The sequence below is a fragment of the Bombyx mori genome, chromosome 16 (assembly GCF_030269925.1).
Source record: "Bombyx mori chromosome 16, ASM3026992v2".
Classification (NCBI taxonomy): Eukaryota; Metazoa; Arthropoda; class Insecta; order Lepidoptera; family Bombycidae; genus Bombyx; species Bombyx mori.
The window spans coordinates 4,638,252-4,652,280 of record NC_085122.1 but is presented as its reverse complement, the minus strand read 5'-3'; the positions used below and the strand labels follow the sequence as shown (position 1 = coordinate 4,652,280).

The following is a 14,029-nucleotide window of genomic DNA, read 5'->3' as shown; positions in this document are numbered from 1 at the left end:
ATAATACATACTACCAATTAACTAAAAAAAAACAACAAAAATTATAGCCAATAATGAAAATGCTTGTCTACTGTCTTTAAGCTACTTCCATTCGTCCTGAGAATCAAAATCCAAAATCACTTTTTAACAATGATAACTTATTACCTACTCAGAATCGTTGAAGGCAGGGTCTCGTAGATTTACTACTCATTGACATGACCATTAGTCAACAGATTCAGCGAGTCAAGAGGAATGCTCATATGGCTTGAATTGATTAGAGAAGAAAGCCTAAGACTGTGCCGCATACATGACTAATGAGAGTTTTAGATGTATGTAATGAGTGTGAAGGTAGCCATCATACAACGCAAAATATTTGACAGATGCCTGAATCTCGCTTACGACATTTCAAGATAAGCTTGCATATATACAAGTTCCAAACAATAAGTTTCAAACCGTCGGTCTACCGAGCAATATCACCCACTCAGTGGAAGAAATTCCCTTTATCGTTAAACATCCCACAAGAGTATTTAAAATAAATTCCATAATACGCTCCTTTCTTAGCTCATGCATGGGTCAATGTTGCATGTTTTTTAGTCAACTAGGTCAAATGACTTTTCCTGATACCCCGAATATAAGGATAATAAGGATCAAGCAGAATATCTTTCAGGGCGCCAGTCTGAGTCCATTGTGATTTTTTAGCGTTTAATCAATTAAAGATTCAACGCTGGGCTTACCGACTTGGAAGAGGGGTTGAGGCTATATCAAATCTCTTGTTGATGGATGGCCTCAAATTATTTCCTACCAAAAAACGAGACTTGATGACATTACTTAAAATAATCTACAATTTTAGTAAAGTCGTTGGGATTGAAAAATGCGCGTTCATAGATGTACAGAGAGGTAAGGTTGTAAACTCGACTTACTGAACCATAGTGTCTGGTCTCATCATAGTGGTGGTCTTTAAATTTCTCAGTGAATGTGAGACCTACAAGTACGTTGGTATATTCGAAGCTCTAAATATTGTGCATCCAGACATGAAGCAATCATTTAGAGATCGGTTTTTCGGATACCTTCTAAGGTTGTTAAAAGCTAGATACAATTTATTATGTTATGAGTATCAATGTACTAAAAGTTAAAGAATTAAATAAAAAAATGAATTACATTTTGAAATTTTATGAAATAACTCCCAGATAAATCAGTCGAGGTTAGCAACATTCCATCGTATGACCATACCGCCGAGTCTGCGACATTTCTTTTGTGAAACGCACTCTAAATAACTGACAACTTTACTTGCAATAACGTCATAGTTAGCATTTCCTTCCTGTAATATACAAAAACATTGGTATGTATTGGAAGCCCGCACAGGTCAGCATTACCATCTTGATTATTTTTGCCGCGAAACATTAACAGGTTGTGGCGTTGTCCAACAAAAATTAAATTGATCTTTTCTTTAAATGGTAAAAAAGTTTCATAATCAAATATCATCGCAACATACACATTGAATGTGAAAACATCTCGAACATCGATTTGCCTTGTCTTGTCTTTTTTTCATACTCATTTTGTATTTATTTATCAGGAACATTTATTATATTTTATATTACGAGTATAAGGAATTCATATTTATTATTTTATTATTATCCTTCAAGAAGAAAAAAAATATAATAATGTTTTGTTTATCAAGATCCATCACTTCATACACACAAGAGCCATAAAAATGACATAGCGGATCCTTCCGATACATTTACGGTGCTTCTAGGTACTCCCAGCACCCGTCACCTTAGCCCACAGACACAGCCCATAGATTTCTCGCCAGATCTTCTCAGTGGGTCGCGATTCCAATCCGGTAGTAGATTCATTGCTCTTGCTAGCGCTAGTATTAGCAAGTCCTCCCAGATTGAGCCCCGCGAGCTATCCTATCAGTCCGCGCGTAGTTGTACTAGCCACTAGGCTACCAACGATTAGGTAGCGGAAAAAATTAACGAACATCCGAGGCGTCCCCTACCAATTTAGGGACTAGATTTTTACTGGTGGTAGGACCTCTTGTGAGTCCGTTCGGGTAGGTACCACCACCCTGCCTATTTCTGCCGTGAAGCAGTAATGCGTTTCGGTTTGAAGGGTGGGGCAGCCGTTGTAACTATACGTAAGACCTTAGAAATTATATCTCAAGGTGGGTGGCGCATTTACGTTGTGGATGTCTATGGGCTCCAGTAACCACTTAAAACCAGGTGGGCTGTGAGCTCGTCCACCCATCTAAGCAATAAATAAAAAAATGGTTATGGTCTTTAACTTCATCCGTTTTGTCCCAGATGACCAAGCCGAAGATGATCTCATCATTATTGATTAAAACAATTTTTTTCGATCACATTAGTGAGACTTAAAACTCAAGTCTCACGGTAGATAACCCCATTTACATTGTTGATGCGTATAGGTCCCTGTAACCACTTAACACCAGGTGGGCTCGTTTACCCATCTTAGTAATTAATAAAAACATTGTGAATGATATATCCTCTTGTTTTTTTTTTGTTTTGTAACAAAGATTGACTTGAGATACCTTCGGTTCATAATTCTATTACGGATCACTGTGTATTCAGACTTCGTTAGATCAACACGGGTCTGACAGGTAGTAAAAAATGTTACTGAATTATATTTCATTTTTAAGTGTTTTAATTAGCACTACAGCGTTTCATGACTACGAGTATGGCGATGATTACGAACACGATAGTGATCAATTTCGTGAACAGGGTAGATCGTATCCACAGAGTCCGATCATTGACGCAGTTTTGAAATCATACGCTCCTAATTACGTGCCGAAAAATTCTGAAGACATTTTTGATTTTTTGAGAGATTCATACCCACTGCCCGCAGGTATGTAGTTTTTGTTTGAATCTGATCAGTATTTTAATTGACATATTATATATTCTTATTCTATGTATTCATTATTAAGATATACCGTAAGAATACTCAAGTAAATTATATTCTGCGATGAACGATAGTAGTACCTGTTTTTACCGACAAATCGTAAAAGTTGTTTCAAGAATAATCACATCCTGACTTAAAGCTGTCTTTTACATCGTTTTTAGGTATCTTCTGTTATTAATGCGAAATATTTTAGTTTGGTGAAAAAAGCGTGGGGTGCGGGATATCAGTAGTTATATTTTATGAACAGATATGAGTAGAAAGGGTTATTTTGATAATATCCTGAAAAGCACCCCACGCTCTTTTTACAATAAAATCATTTTTTCTTACACTATTTTTAATTGAAATTCATTAAAATTTATTTTCTATTTTTTAGTTGGATTTTCTATAAAAGCGTATTTTGTTAGTTTTTTTAAACTATTATTCATTTTACATAATTTGTATGTGCGACAAATTGTCAATTCAAAGGTCAGTTCAGAAATATTTCACTTCCCCAATTCGAAATCGTGATGTCGCGTCTAAAATTGATTTTATATTGACTAGAATTACATTTTTTTTTAATTATTGCTTAGGTGGGTGGACGAGCTCACAGCCCACCTGGTGTTTAGTGATTACTGGAACCCATAGACTTCTACGACGTAATAGCGCCACCCACCTTGAGATATAAGATCTAAGGTCTCAAGTTCATAGTTACAACGCCTGCCTTCAAACCGAAACGCATTACTGCTTCACGGCAGAAATAGGCGGGGTGGTGGTACCTACCCGTGCGGACTCACAAAAGGTCCTACCACCAGTAATTACGCAAATTATAATTTTGCGGGTTTGATTTTTATTACACTATGTACACGTACATGATGTACACGATGTGAATTATCATGAGTACATACAACATAAATATATTTATATACATGTACTGAACCTACATATTTTTTTCCCTACCTAAGCTGGTAGCCTTGAGAGGTTATTCCAGCGTAACCTTAACTAGTAGGTGAGCTCACGGGGCTCAAACCTGACGACGTTGCTAACACAAACCCTAGCAAGAGCCGTGCTTCGCAGAATCTACCACCGGATCGGAAACGCGACCCACTGAGAAGATCCGGCGAGAAACTCAGTGGGCTGTGTCTGAGAGTTAATTTACTCGTCGAGCCCTTCGTCACAAGCGACGGGTTCGACGAGAACGGTGACCGGTGCTTGAAGTACCTAGAAGCACCGTCAATGGATCGGGAGGATCCGAGATGACGTGTTTTGGGCGACGTCGACTGCTTTCCATTCCTTCCGCAGGATCGGGAATGACCTACATGTAATAAAATGACTACTAAAATGAATTAACAATGTATCAAAATGTATACCTGTTAAAAAAGTACAACAAAACAGACTAAACCTCTACACCCGAGGTCGTCAACCTTAAGTTCAAATAACTAAAAGCGAAGTTATTATTAAAAACGGACCTCAAGGTCGTCTACCTTAATTTAACTTAAAGGTTGAATAATTTAATATATATAAAAGTATACAAACAAACATATTTTTTAAATATTTGTTTTTTGTGAAATTACATTACGTTTTTCAATAGAATTTTTTTTTTAAACACTTAATATATTTTCTATACTGATCCCAAAATATAAAATTGAATGACAGCAAACACTTCACATTATGTTCAAAAATCCTTTAATTTCAACTTTTTTAATTACAAACTTAAAATCAAGCTCCACGAGCTATCCTTAGTAGGAATAAAGATATCAACATCGTACAAAGTAAATTCTTATTTTTTTCAGGTCTTCAGAGTCCCTATGATGAATATGACTTCATTATCGTAGGGGCGGGCTCAGCAGGCTCTGTTTTAGCTTCTAGACTAACAGAAGATAAGAACACCACGGTCTTGCTTATAGAGGCCGGGAAGCCAGAAATGATATTAACTGACATTCCAATTATGGCACCATATTTTCAATCAACAGAATATGCCTGGCAGTACTATATGGAACCCCAACCTGGAGTTTGTACGGGTAAGTGAAGTTGATTGTAAGTCACGTAAGTAATTTGCCGTGCTGAATTTTAAAATTCAACCGAACCCAGCTTAATAACGAGTCTTTACTTTATACCTCATTTGATTTTTTTAATTTTTATTACCTACCAGTTAAGCTACATTTTCATGTAAAAACTCTCCATAAATATTTAGTGTGCTTTTTAGTTCGAATAGCTAAAAAATCGCGTTTTTATTATTATTTTGGATTTGGATGGTATAAATATTAGAAGGGCAGAAGTACCTTCTTGGCGACAAAATTAAACGTTTTTTTAAAAGCTATTGAAATTCAATCGAAGCGAGCTTCATCGCGAGTTGGGTCGTTTGGGGTTTGGAGCCCAAACAGTCAACTAGCTGCTTGTGACTTACCAACAAACTGTTTTCTGTTTTTTTTATTATTATTATTATTCAAAACCAGTTAAGCTTCATTTCCATCTAAAAACTCTCCATAAGTATATAGTGTACTTTTTAGTTCGACCAGCTAAAAAAGTCGCGTTTTTTATTTTGTATTTGAACGGCACATATATTAGATGGGCAGAATTAACTTATTGGCAACAAAATTACGGTTTTTTTTTGGTATTTTTTTTCATGTAGTGATCATTATCGATGTCCATGGACGACGTTGACCAGTCACCAACAGGTACGCCATGATCATCGGTCTTGGGTGGGTAAAAGTTTTTTCGAACCAGTTGTATTACGAGCTTACAGACTTTGCATACATACAACCGTTTGAAATCCCAGAGTTTGTGGCAAATATAAAATACTATACACCTACGAGCCGGTTGAAGTTCTAAATAAATTTTAAAATAAATAAATTTCAGAGAATAAATAAAAATAGTCTGTTAGATTAATTTAACATAACGTTCGGATGTACATAGGCTGCACTAAAAGTATCGGGAATGGAATATTTCCACTGTTCCTGTCATATTAAAATCTTTTTAATTGAAAACTCCTTGGTTTTAAAAATCGAATACCATTTATTTATTTAAAAAAAGATTCTCTGTCTTGTCACGAGGTTTTGTCAAACTTGTTTAGTCGTTGAGAAAATGGAATTGACTCGAGAAAATTCAAGAGCGATGATTTATTATGACTTTCGAAGTGGTTTAACACAAAAACAGTGTGTTGACCGGATGATTTCTGCATTTGGTGATGAAGCCCCATCCAAAATCACAATTTATCGCTGGTTTGCTAAGTTTCAACGTGGACGTGTCAAGCTCAGTGATGATCCCCGTCAAGGTCGTCCAAAAACTGCAGTCACCCAAGAAAACGTTGATGCTGTGCGTAAGCTGATTGAGGAAGATCGGCATGTGACATACCGCGAAATTCAGACAACTTTAGACATTGGCATGAGTCAAATACAAATAATCTTGCATGAACAATTAGGTGTAAAAAAGTTGTTTTCCCGATGGATACCGCATTCGCTCTGTGAAGAGCAAAAAGCGGCTCGCGTTACTTGGTGCGTCAGAACTCTCGAAAGATTCCACGCAGGATCCTCAAATGCTGTATACAACATTGTATCAGGTGACGAATCCTGGATATACGTGTACGAACCCGAAACAAAAAACCAGTCACGAGTTTGGGTGTTCGAAAATGAGTTAAAGCCAACAAAAATTGTTCGTTCACGGAGTGTTGCAAAAAAAATGGTGGCCACGTTTGTCTCCAACACCGGCCATGTTACGACTATTCCTCTTGAGGGACAAAGAACGGTTAATGCAGAATGGTATGCTAGCATTTGTTTGCCACAGTCGCTTCTGAACTCCGTAAAGAGAACTGCAACCGCCGCATCATCCTCCATCACGACAATGCGAGTTCTCACACCGCGCACAGAACAAAAGAGTTTTTAGAGCAAGAAAACATAGAATTATTAGACCATCCGCCGTACAGCCTCGACCCTAATGATTTCTATAATTTCCCTAAAATAAAGAATAAATTGCGTGGACAGAGATTTTCATCACCTGAAGAAGCTGTGGACGCCTACAAAACGGCCATTTTGAAGACTCCAACTTCCGAATGGAATGGTTGCTTCAATGATTGGTTCCATCGTATGGAAAAATGTGTCAAATTTCGCGGAGAATACTTCGAAAAGCAATAAATACATTTTTAAATAGTAATGTTGTGTCACTTGGTTAATTCCCGAAATTTTCAGTGCCGCCCTCGTACAGCGCTCATGATCTCCTTTATTATCATAACTTCTACCTTACCTTAACTTATTACCTGTGCTTATTACCTTAACATAAGCCCTATCATCTGTTCTAGTATTTGCTTGTCAAACTTCCTATAATTTTTTTATGGGCCGAAGCTTTACTTTCTTTGTAGATTTGGCAGTTCGTTTCGTAAGTAAATGAAAGTAATGCATGAATATATCGTTCGAGATTCAACGGCCTAATGCTAAAATTGTCCCCACTATTATACCAAAAACTCGACAAGACAAGAATAAGTGTTACAATAATCACGGTTTGCCAAAGGACGGGCGATATTTTAACATTGTAAATGGCATGAGCGAGATATGCATATAAAATAGTTTTTTATCGTAAGTACTTTATTGCATTCTCAGGCATGATCAACGGTCGTTGTTTTTGGCCGCGCGGGAAGGCTGTCGGGGGTAGCAGCGTCATCAACTACATGATATACACGCGTGGTAGACCACAAGAATGGGACAGAATCGCGGCTGCGGGGAATTATGGATGGTTTGAAAATTATTTTATTTGTATCTCCAAATGATTGTAAAGTTCATATTCTTTTTATTTAGAGACTAGCTGACCCGGCAGACTTCGTAGTGTCTCAATCGATAAATAAAAGACCTAAACTTTTGTATAAAATAGACTTAAAACAAACAAAAGGAATCCGTCCGACGGGGGACACATAAAAGGGAAAACAAAATTGTGATTTTTATTTAATTTCGAGCATTATTATATTTATCTACCTTTTAAACCTTCTCTAGACTTCCACAAATAATTTAAGACCAAAATTAGCCAAATCGGTCCAGCCGTTCTCGAGTTTTAGCGAGACTAACGAACAGCAATTCATTTTTATATAGATAGATAGATATATTATACAGAAAATTATGCAGAGGTCGAATATAATTCTGCATAAAAACACACTGTTGCATTTTTGAGACGTGCTCTAAAAACTTCGATCATAAAACTGGTCTTATTATTATTATTTGCTTTTTTGAAATGTTAAGTTTTGAAACCTGTTTATCTTGAATGTCAAATCAAATCAAATCAAATCAAAAAATTTTTATTCAACATAAATGAAAGTAGTACATACTTGTTGAACGTCAAAAAATGCTTAATTATATTTCAGATTTATGTTCCTATTTTTATTCTGATGCATCTATGGTCTAATATATAATAGATGCTCGGTAGACCCACTCTTATCGAGTGATAGGCTCTGCCGTGATTCAGGTTGTGGGAGACCAACCTTTTTTTCTACCTTAAATTCAAACCTGTAAGGTTTTAAAAAAAAATACGGTTTCACAACGTGAATCACTGCCCTGCCTATTTCTGCCTAAAATTATTTATCTGTTTCGGGTAAAAGTAAACGTAAAGGGTAGGTAAAGCAACGATAGATATGTAGAACTATAATACAATTGAAAGTTTGAGATTTATTTCAAAGTGGTAGTACAGTAGGATATGGGTAACTTCTCAATTTTCTTATGGAGTAAACTAAAAATTTATTAAAAAGTCATTATTTTACAGGTCCTATAGCGATGTTTTGGAATACTACAAAAAAGGCGAGAGAGCTAATCTAAACGGCTATGAAAAAGATCCAACGAGAAATCGCAACGGAGAAATGCCCGTTGAATTTGCACGATACAGGTAGGATATTGGGTTTACATGATATTTAAATAACATTTCTTAAATATTATCGAATGCGACAGCATTTTTAATGGCCAAACCACAATAGCAATACGACTGGTAACTACCATTCATTTTTTGGGTCAATTATTTACTCTAAGTTTATATTTTTATGCTTTATTAAGATAATTTCTGTCTGGCTGTTATGTATTTGTTTAAACTCCTTACTTACACTTAATTTCTTGCCTTGCATTTTTGTCTTCTTGGTCCAAATTGTATTGTTTATTAATGTGTTTCAACTAACTTCGGGATAAGATCAAACAAATGTTAAAACGGATTAACATACATTAAACCAAGTAATTCGCACAAAAATTATTTATTTCAATGTTAACAAAAAAAATTTACTTGGTTTTTAATACGAACTTAAATTATATGATAAAAATCTTCATAAAACATTGTGCAGATGTAATAAAATTATGCAACTTATTTAATGATGCATCATTGAAGTACAGCCTCGGATATTTCGTTTAAAAATCGCAGCAGTGCTGAATTCAACCCTAATACAGAGCCACTGGGTTCATCGAGTTCGTTTCATGACACCTTAGAAAGGACTTCGCTCTTGTTCTTGTGCGTACATTTTTCAAGTCCTTGAGGGTCACGGAACGAAACTGCTACCGTCGTTTTTAGTAAACAAACAAAACTTTTCAAATCTAATTTTCAACATGATATGTTATCACGTTTAAAAAACTTAAATTTGTGATCGAAAATCCTTGTAGTTTCAGTTTGTCTCTTACGAGGATATCTGTTAATATCACATTTATAGTAATTTATATACTCTTTTGAGGGCGAATGGCTTCAATTGACCAGCAACTTGTTTTTTTACATTTCAGAACCAAACTTATCGAAGCATTTTTGGAAGCGGGCAGAATCCTTGGACATCCAACAATCGATTATAATTCACCGCACCAATTAGGATTCGGTTATGTGCAAACTACAATAACCAAAGGACACCGACAAACTGCTGCGAAAGTATTTCTGCATAGACAGAAAACACGGCAAAACTTACACATCTTGCCGGACACATACGTCACTAAAATACTGATAAATCCTCAAACTAAAACCGCTTACGGAGTCGAATACGTACGCAACCGATTAAAACATAGTGTACTAGCACGTAAAGAAGTAATTCTATCTGCTGGTCCCATAGCATCCCCCCAGCTACTTATGTTATCCGGCGTGGGCCCCAAAGAACATTTAACTTCAATGGGTATACCAGTTCTCAAAGATCTGCCAGTTGGAAAAACGCTTTACGATCATATTTCTTTCCCCGCTCTTATATTCGAACTCAACACAACCGACGTCAGTTTGAACGAAAACAAGATGCTAAATGCTAAATCTGCAATTGAGTGGATTAAAAATGGTGACAATGTTATGTCATCTCCAGGGGGCGTGGAAGGAATTGGTTATATCAAAACTCCGGTCTCTAACGATCTGGATCCTATACCAGACATCGAACTGCTCAGCATTGGGGGATATATACTTGTCGATGGTGGGCCTGGAGGTAGCAAAGCGGTAAGAAAAGGAATGAGAATTAGGGATGCAGTTATAGATGAGGCTTTTGGATCAATAGACAGAATCTCTAAAGATACATGGAGTGCTTTTCCCATGTTACTACACCCAGTTTCCTTTGGAAGAATCGAACTTAAGAATAAAAATCCATTTAGTCACCCACGGATGTATGGAAATTATTTAACTCACCCAAAAGACGTGGCAACCTTCATAGCTGCAATACGTCATGTACAGGCTTTAGTTGCTACACCGCCTTTTCAGAAACTTGGTGCAAAAATACATAAAGCTCCCTACCCAACTTGCCGTGACATACCGTTTGACTCAGATGAGTACTGGGAATGCGCTATTCGCACCCTCACTGCTACTTTGCACCACCAGATTGCGACATGTCGAATGGGACCAAACAATGATTCATTAGCAGTTGTAGACCCAGAACTAAGAGTATATGGGATCGAAAAACTGCGGGTCGTAGATTCAGGAGTCATACCACGAACTATATCTGCTCATACAAATGCACCCGCGATGATGATCGCCGAAAAAGCTGCTGATATGATCAAGGCTACATGGACACATCCTTGACATGTTTAAACTCTATCTTTTTTTTATTTAAGTAATAATTATGTGGTATATTTTTTTTTATTGCTTAGATGGGTGGACGAGCTCACAGCCCACCTGGTGTTAAGTAGTTACTGGAGCCCATGGACATCTACAACGCAAATGCGCCACCCACCTTGAGATATAAGTTCTAAGATCTCAGTATAGTTACAACGGATGCCCCACCCTTCAAACCGAAACGCATTACTGCTTCACGGCAGAAATAGGCAGGGCGGTGGTACCTACCCGCGCGGACTCACAAGAGGTCCTACCACCAGTAATTACGCAAATTATAATTTATAATGTATAATAAATGCTCTGTATTTTAATAAGTATTTTATTTAATTATAATTAATTATGTCTGACGACAGTGATGAAAGTGATTCCTTTAAAGAGACAACTAAAGAACTACGTATAGAACCTTCTTACATATTAATATTGATAATTATTACTTCTAAGCGAAGACCAGATTTTTTTTTTATTGTGTAAAAATACCACAGTTAGAGGTTAAAGTTTTAAGTGTGAATTATCATGCACGTTTTGCAGGATAATGGAATTTAACATTTATATAAATATTTATTATAATCAACCGCAACGTCATAATTCGGTGGTATGTGGCTATGAAAAATTATCAAACAAAAGCCACATTAAGAAGAAGCAAGAAGTTATGTTAAATTACGTAGTCGAGTTTATGATTTTTGTATTTCCAACTTAAATTTGATTGTTTTAAACTTTTTTTAGATTATAAGTATTAAATAAAATATACAAAAATCAAGTATTTTTGTAGTAAAGGATCGTTTTTAACAGAGTTTGGTACTGTTATTTTGCTGGGGAACACATTCGTAATAGGTTAGTATGCGTATTTATCTTATCAACCAATGTCACGGCCTGAAGTATAAAACGCCCGGTGCATTCGTATCCACCGATGCAACTGTGCCGGTGTTCAAATCGCGAAGCCAGGTACTATTTTTTCTAATGACATACGTACTTAACAAATGTTCAAGACTGACTTCCATGGTGGTACGACCGTGAGTCCGCGCGGGTAGGTACCACCGCCCTGCCTATTTCTGCCGTGAAGCAGTAATGCGTTTCGGTCTGAATGGTAGGGCAGCCGTCGTAACTATACTGAGATCTTAAAACTTATATCTCAAGGTGGGTGGCGCATTTACGTTGTAGATGTATATGGGCTCCAGTAACCACTTAACACCAGGTGGGCTGTGAACTCGTCCACCCATCTAAGCATTAAAAAAAAAACATCGTGTAATATGAATCAGACCCGCAAAATTACAATCTCCGTATTTACTGGAGGTCTTGTGAGTCCTCACGGGCAGTAACAACCAGGAGTATTGCATCTAGTCGTGCAGGGTCACAATACGCTCGTAAATACTAATAATACTAAAAACTAGCAATACACGTCATAATTGCTTATAGCCAAGGCCATGAAAACGATCAAGCTGTGTTTTAACGCCTTTATTAAATTTCACCCATTTGTTTTATATCCCAACGGAAATATCTAGCACTAGCAAATTACTGCATCGTAATTCTTTAATAGCCGATCGAGGTAATTTGATTTTAACTGCATTCATAATTAAAATATGCTTTATATGTATATATATTAGGTGACTTAAATAAATATATAAATAATTTTAATGATAGGTTATTTAAATCGACTTGATTAAAGATCAAGCGTGCGAAGGTGATACAAAAGGGTGGTCATGATCCTCAGCAGTGAGGAATGCGACGCAAGTGGATGGGGATTGAATAATATGTATAGATGTTACTACGATAGGTAGGTAAATAAAAGCAAATACCATTTTTTTAATGTATGTACTTTACAAATATTCACGAATGACCCCTATGGTACATGAATAACATCGTGTAACGTAAAACGAACTCTAATTTGCGTAATAACTCGTGGCAAGGCGTCTTCTGAGCCCACACATGTAGGTACCATCACCCTGCCTATTTCTGCCGTGAAGCCGTAATGCGTTTCGATTTGAAGTATGGGGCCGCCATCGTACAGTAAAACTGAGACTCAGATCTCATGTCTTAAGCTGGGTGGCAGCAATAACGCTATCGATGTCTGTCGGTCACCACTTAACACCACGGGCCATGAGCTCGTTCAACCTCATAGGCAAGAAGATGATAAAACAGCCGTAATATAATACTGCTACGCGCTGGGGTTCGGGATAAATAAAATTCTACCGAAGTACAAATTAAAAACTGTATTCAACACTTAGAACACTTAAAACACTTCACAAACACTTTAAAATTCTCGAATCGCTTCTTCCGCTTCGCTTCAGGTGATCCGTTCGCTGTTTCGCTTCGAGTAGTTCCGATTACTAACTGACTGCGTGCCATATCTGCAACGCTTTTATAGCCGATACCACATCTCTAGAATTATCGAGAATATTCCACACATTTCGAGTATTGTGTTTCCGCTATCTGACAATAGATGGCGGTGTACTTCTCGAGCGTTCTAGATGTTACTAGATCCTTCGATATTCGTTCGACTATTCCCCGATAGATGGCGTTACTCTTGCCGGCGTAACAATACTTCAACTTCTAATATCAAGTTGAATGACTTTATTTACTTTGTATGTATTCAGAAAAGCACTTCACACCAGGTGCGCCGAGAGCTCGCTCTTCCGTCTATCTAATAAAAGATTGTATACTAGTCTTCTATCTGCTCTGGTGGTGAAGAAATGTAATTTTTTTTTTCATTATTTCTGTCTATTATCAGATAAACTAACTACAAAAATAACTTTACATATGAAGGCCATGTTAAAGGTTAAATGGGCTATTAGCGTTAGTTTGTGGTATGATTTTCTTGACTATTCTTTCTCACTGATACCTGAATTTATCTTCTATCTATATATATAAAAATGAATTGCTGTTCGTTAGTCTCGCTAAAACTCGAGAACAACTGGACCGATTTCGCAAATTTTGGTCTTGAACTATTTGTGGAAGTCCAGAGAAGGTTTAAAAGGTAGATAAATATGAAAATGCTCTGAATTAAATAAAAATAATAATTTTGTTTTTCCTTTGATGTGTTTATTTTATACAAAAGTTTAGGTCCTTTATTTATCGATTGAGGCACTACGAAGTCTGCCGGGTCAATTAGTTATGTATAAATGTTAAATTACGCAATGTTGCA

The 14,029-nt window shown here is 36.7% G+C and overlaps 2 protein-coding genes across 2 annotated transcripts in view; one reads left to right on the top strand and one right to left on the bottom strand.

Annotated features, from left to right (window-relative positions):
* LOC101741968 (flotillin-2) overlaps positions 1 to 14,029 on the bottom strand; it is a 436,009-nt gene that overhangs the window by 389,649 nt on the left and 32,331 nt on the right. The gene's annotated exons all lie outside the window — the stretch shown is intronic.
* LOC110384739 (glucose dehydrogenase [FAD, quinone]) lies at positions 2,383 to 11,201 on the top strand. The gene is made up of 5 exons (XM_021349855.3): positions 2,383 to 2,841; positions 4,665 to 4,892; positions 7,464 to 7,596; positions 8,611 to 8,730; positions 9,600 to 11,201. The coding sequence occupies exons 1-5, from the start codon at positions 2,607 to 2,609 to the stop codon at positions 10,855 to 10,857; spliced, it is 1,974 nt and encodes a 657-aa protein (XP_021205530.1). The 5' UTR covers positions 2,383 to 2,606; the 3' UTR covers positions 10,858 to 11,201.

Excerpts from the sequence above, each read along its gene's own strand:
- LOC110384739 (XM_021349855.3), top strand. The coding sequence starts at position 2,607 with ATGTTACTGAATTATATTTCATTTTTAAGTGTTTTAATTAGCACTACA. Across the intron at positions 2,842-4,664 it reads TTCATACCCACTGCCCGCAG|GTCTTCAGAGTCCCTATGAT; the intron begins GTATGTAGTTTT and ends TATTTTTTTCAG. Across the intron at positions 4,893-7,463 it reads CCAACCTGGAGTTTGTACGG|GCATGATCAACGGTCGTTGT; the intron begins GTAAGTGAAGTT and ends TTGCATTCTCAG.